Genomic DNA, 2,141 nt, shown 5'->3' on the forward strand with positions numbered 1-2,141 from the left:
TTTTTTTTTTTTTTTTTTACTTTTTCTAGGAGAAGCCAAAATGTTTAAGAGCATGCCCTCCCTTCTAGAAGTGTGGCTTATGTTCATGCCTGTGATTTCTGTGTATCCATTTAAACTGCAGAAACAAGCCTGAATATTTACACCTGGACATATTGCTAGAATCAGAGAAAAATTGGGCTCAGGATAGGATCATCCCTGACTAAGTAGTAGGGCTGTGTGAAATTTCACTGGCTGTTTTGTTCTGACACTGTTTTGACCAATTTCAAGGTTGAAACAGCAAAATCAAAATGAAACAAAGGCTGTTGAAATAGCCTCGAAATAAAATGAGGCTGATTGAAACGTTTCAAAAGTCGAAACGTTTCAACCATAGGCTTGGCATGGGAAGTCAGTCCACCCGGCCTGACTTCCCGCCTCCAGTGCAAGATACAGCAGGGGGCTGGGGGCAGCCCATTGGGGCTGCTTCCTGGTGCCCCACAATTGATCGTGCTGGGGGCAGGAGGCAACCCAGAGGGGCTTCTTCCCTGACCCCCATGCTTGATCGCATGGGGGGTAGGAGGCAACTCAGGGTCTGCCTCCCGCCCCCAGTGCGATCAAGTGCAGGGCACTGGGAAGCAGCCCCACTGGGCTGCCTCTCGCCCCGGCGTGATCAAGCACGGGGGTCAGGGAAACAGCCCCACTGGGTTGCCTCCCGCTCTGGCATGATCAAGCACGGGGAACAGGGTAGCAGACCCACAGGGCTGCCTCCCGCCCCCTGCGCTATCAAGTGTGGGGGTCAGGGAAGCAGTCCAGCTGGGTGATCTAGCGCTGGGGATGGAAAGTCAGCCCTGCTGGTCTGACTCCCGATCCCCAGTGAAACTTGAAACAGTGGCGAAACAGCCTTTCTGTTTCAATGGAATGAAATGGAACAGCTGTTTCGACTTGAAATGAAATTTGAGACGAAACTCTGTTCTGTTGAACTGTCAAAACTCAAGGCAAAATGGAACAGTGCCGTTTTGCACAGCCCTACTAAGTAGTTTCAGACATGTATTGGTGTAATCTGCTCTTAAAGGCTTCCTAGGACAGAGATTTCACAACCTCCCCAGGTAACCTGTTCCAGTGGTTTATCTTGCTCATTCAAATGTGCGTGCAAGTGCACTGCATACTAAAAGTACAAGCTTTCAGTTATGCATTCTCAATAGATGTGTTTCATATATTCCAATGTAAATATGTCATCCATATGCAGTAATTTGCAGCTGAGTAGAATACTTGCTTCAAGTTAATGCCAAGTGGAGATGCATTGTTCCAGACTCCAGAATATGAATTATGCCACCAGCCAACATTATATGTACGTAATGAACAAATATATGTGAGGGAATATCACTTCTAATTACTTGCCTGATTTAACGGTTGAGCTTTTTGAGGAAGAATATTCAAGAGTTGGTGGGTATGTCACACCTTTTCTTGGTTTGCCCTCTGAAAAAGAAGAGAATACATGTTATATATATATATATAAATGCACATACACACCTAATTCACAACAATATAGATTCAAAGCCTTGAAATGTAACAGAGACAAATGATATAAATAGCTACATTACTTTAAAAATAACGTACACAGGAGAAGCTCTTGACCAAAGATTCCAAGTTTTCTGATGGCAAAATTTCCAACAAATGTAAAAGTACAGAATTAGGCTCTTAAACCCACCCCCTATTTACTTTTTCTGGCATTTCCTTCATTCCGTTCCTGTATCTCAGAACTGTTTTGCTAAACACACAAAGGCCTAAATCAGGAAAGCAAGTAAAATATTAATTCAAGAAACAACAAATGATAGAAATAATATTAGAAAGGTAAAGCTTGGAAGGACTTTAAGAAGGGGAAGACGAGGGAGGAGGAAGCCTTGGACCGCTAAACCAAGCAGCACTCACAAGTACAGCCCAGCCTAGACCGACGAGCAGAACATATACACAGGTAAGTAACAGGGGCCAGGGCAATGCTGTGATTAAGGGGCCAGTGCACACATCTACAGGAGGCCTCAGATGCCTCTACACAAATGCTCATAGAATGGGAAACAAGCAGCAGAAACTTACCTTCCTGCTAGCTGACACCAACCCAGACATAGTTGGGCTCACTGAAATGTGGTGGGACCCAACACATGACTGGG

At 44.9% G+C, this 2,141-nt stretch overlaps 1 protein-coding gene across 6 annotated transcripts in view; it reads right to left on the reverse strand.

Annotated features, from left to right (window-relative positions):
* Window positions 1-2,141, reverse strand: part of VIT (vitrin) — an 84,820-nt gene that overhangs the window by 53,888 nt on the left and 28,791 nt on the right. For all 6 annotated transcript variants that reach the window (XM_019527212.1, XM_019527210.1, XM_019527211.1 and 3 more), the window contains exon 5: window positions 1,375-1,452. In XM_019527212.1, the coding sequence (XP_019382757.1) occupies window positions 1,375-1,452 (78 nt within the window). The remainder of the gene's footprint in view (window positions 1-1,374; window positions 1,453-2,141) is intronic.

Source organism: Gavialis gangeticus, unplaced genomic scaffold (genome assembly GCF_001723915.1).
Source record: "Gavialis gangeticus isolate Ggan-Ray unplaced genomic scaffold, GavGan_comp1, whole genome shotgun sequence".
Lineage (NCBI taxonomy): Eukaryota > Metazoa > Chordata > Crocodylia > Gavialidae > Gavialis > Gavialis gangeticus.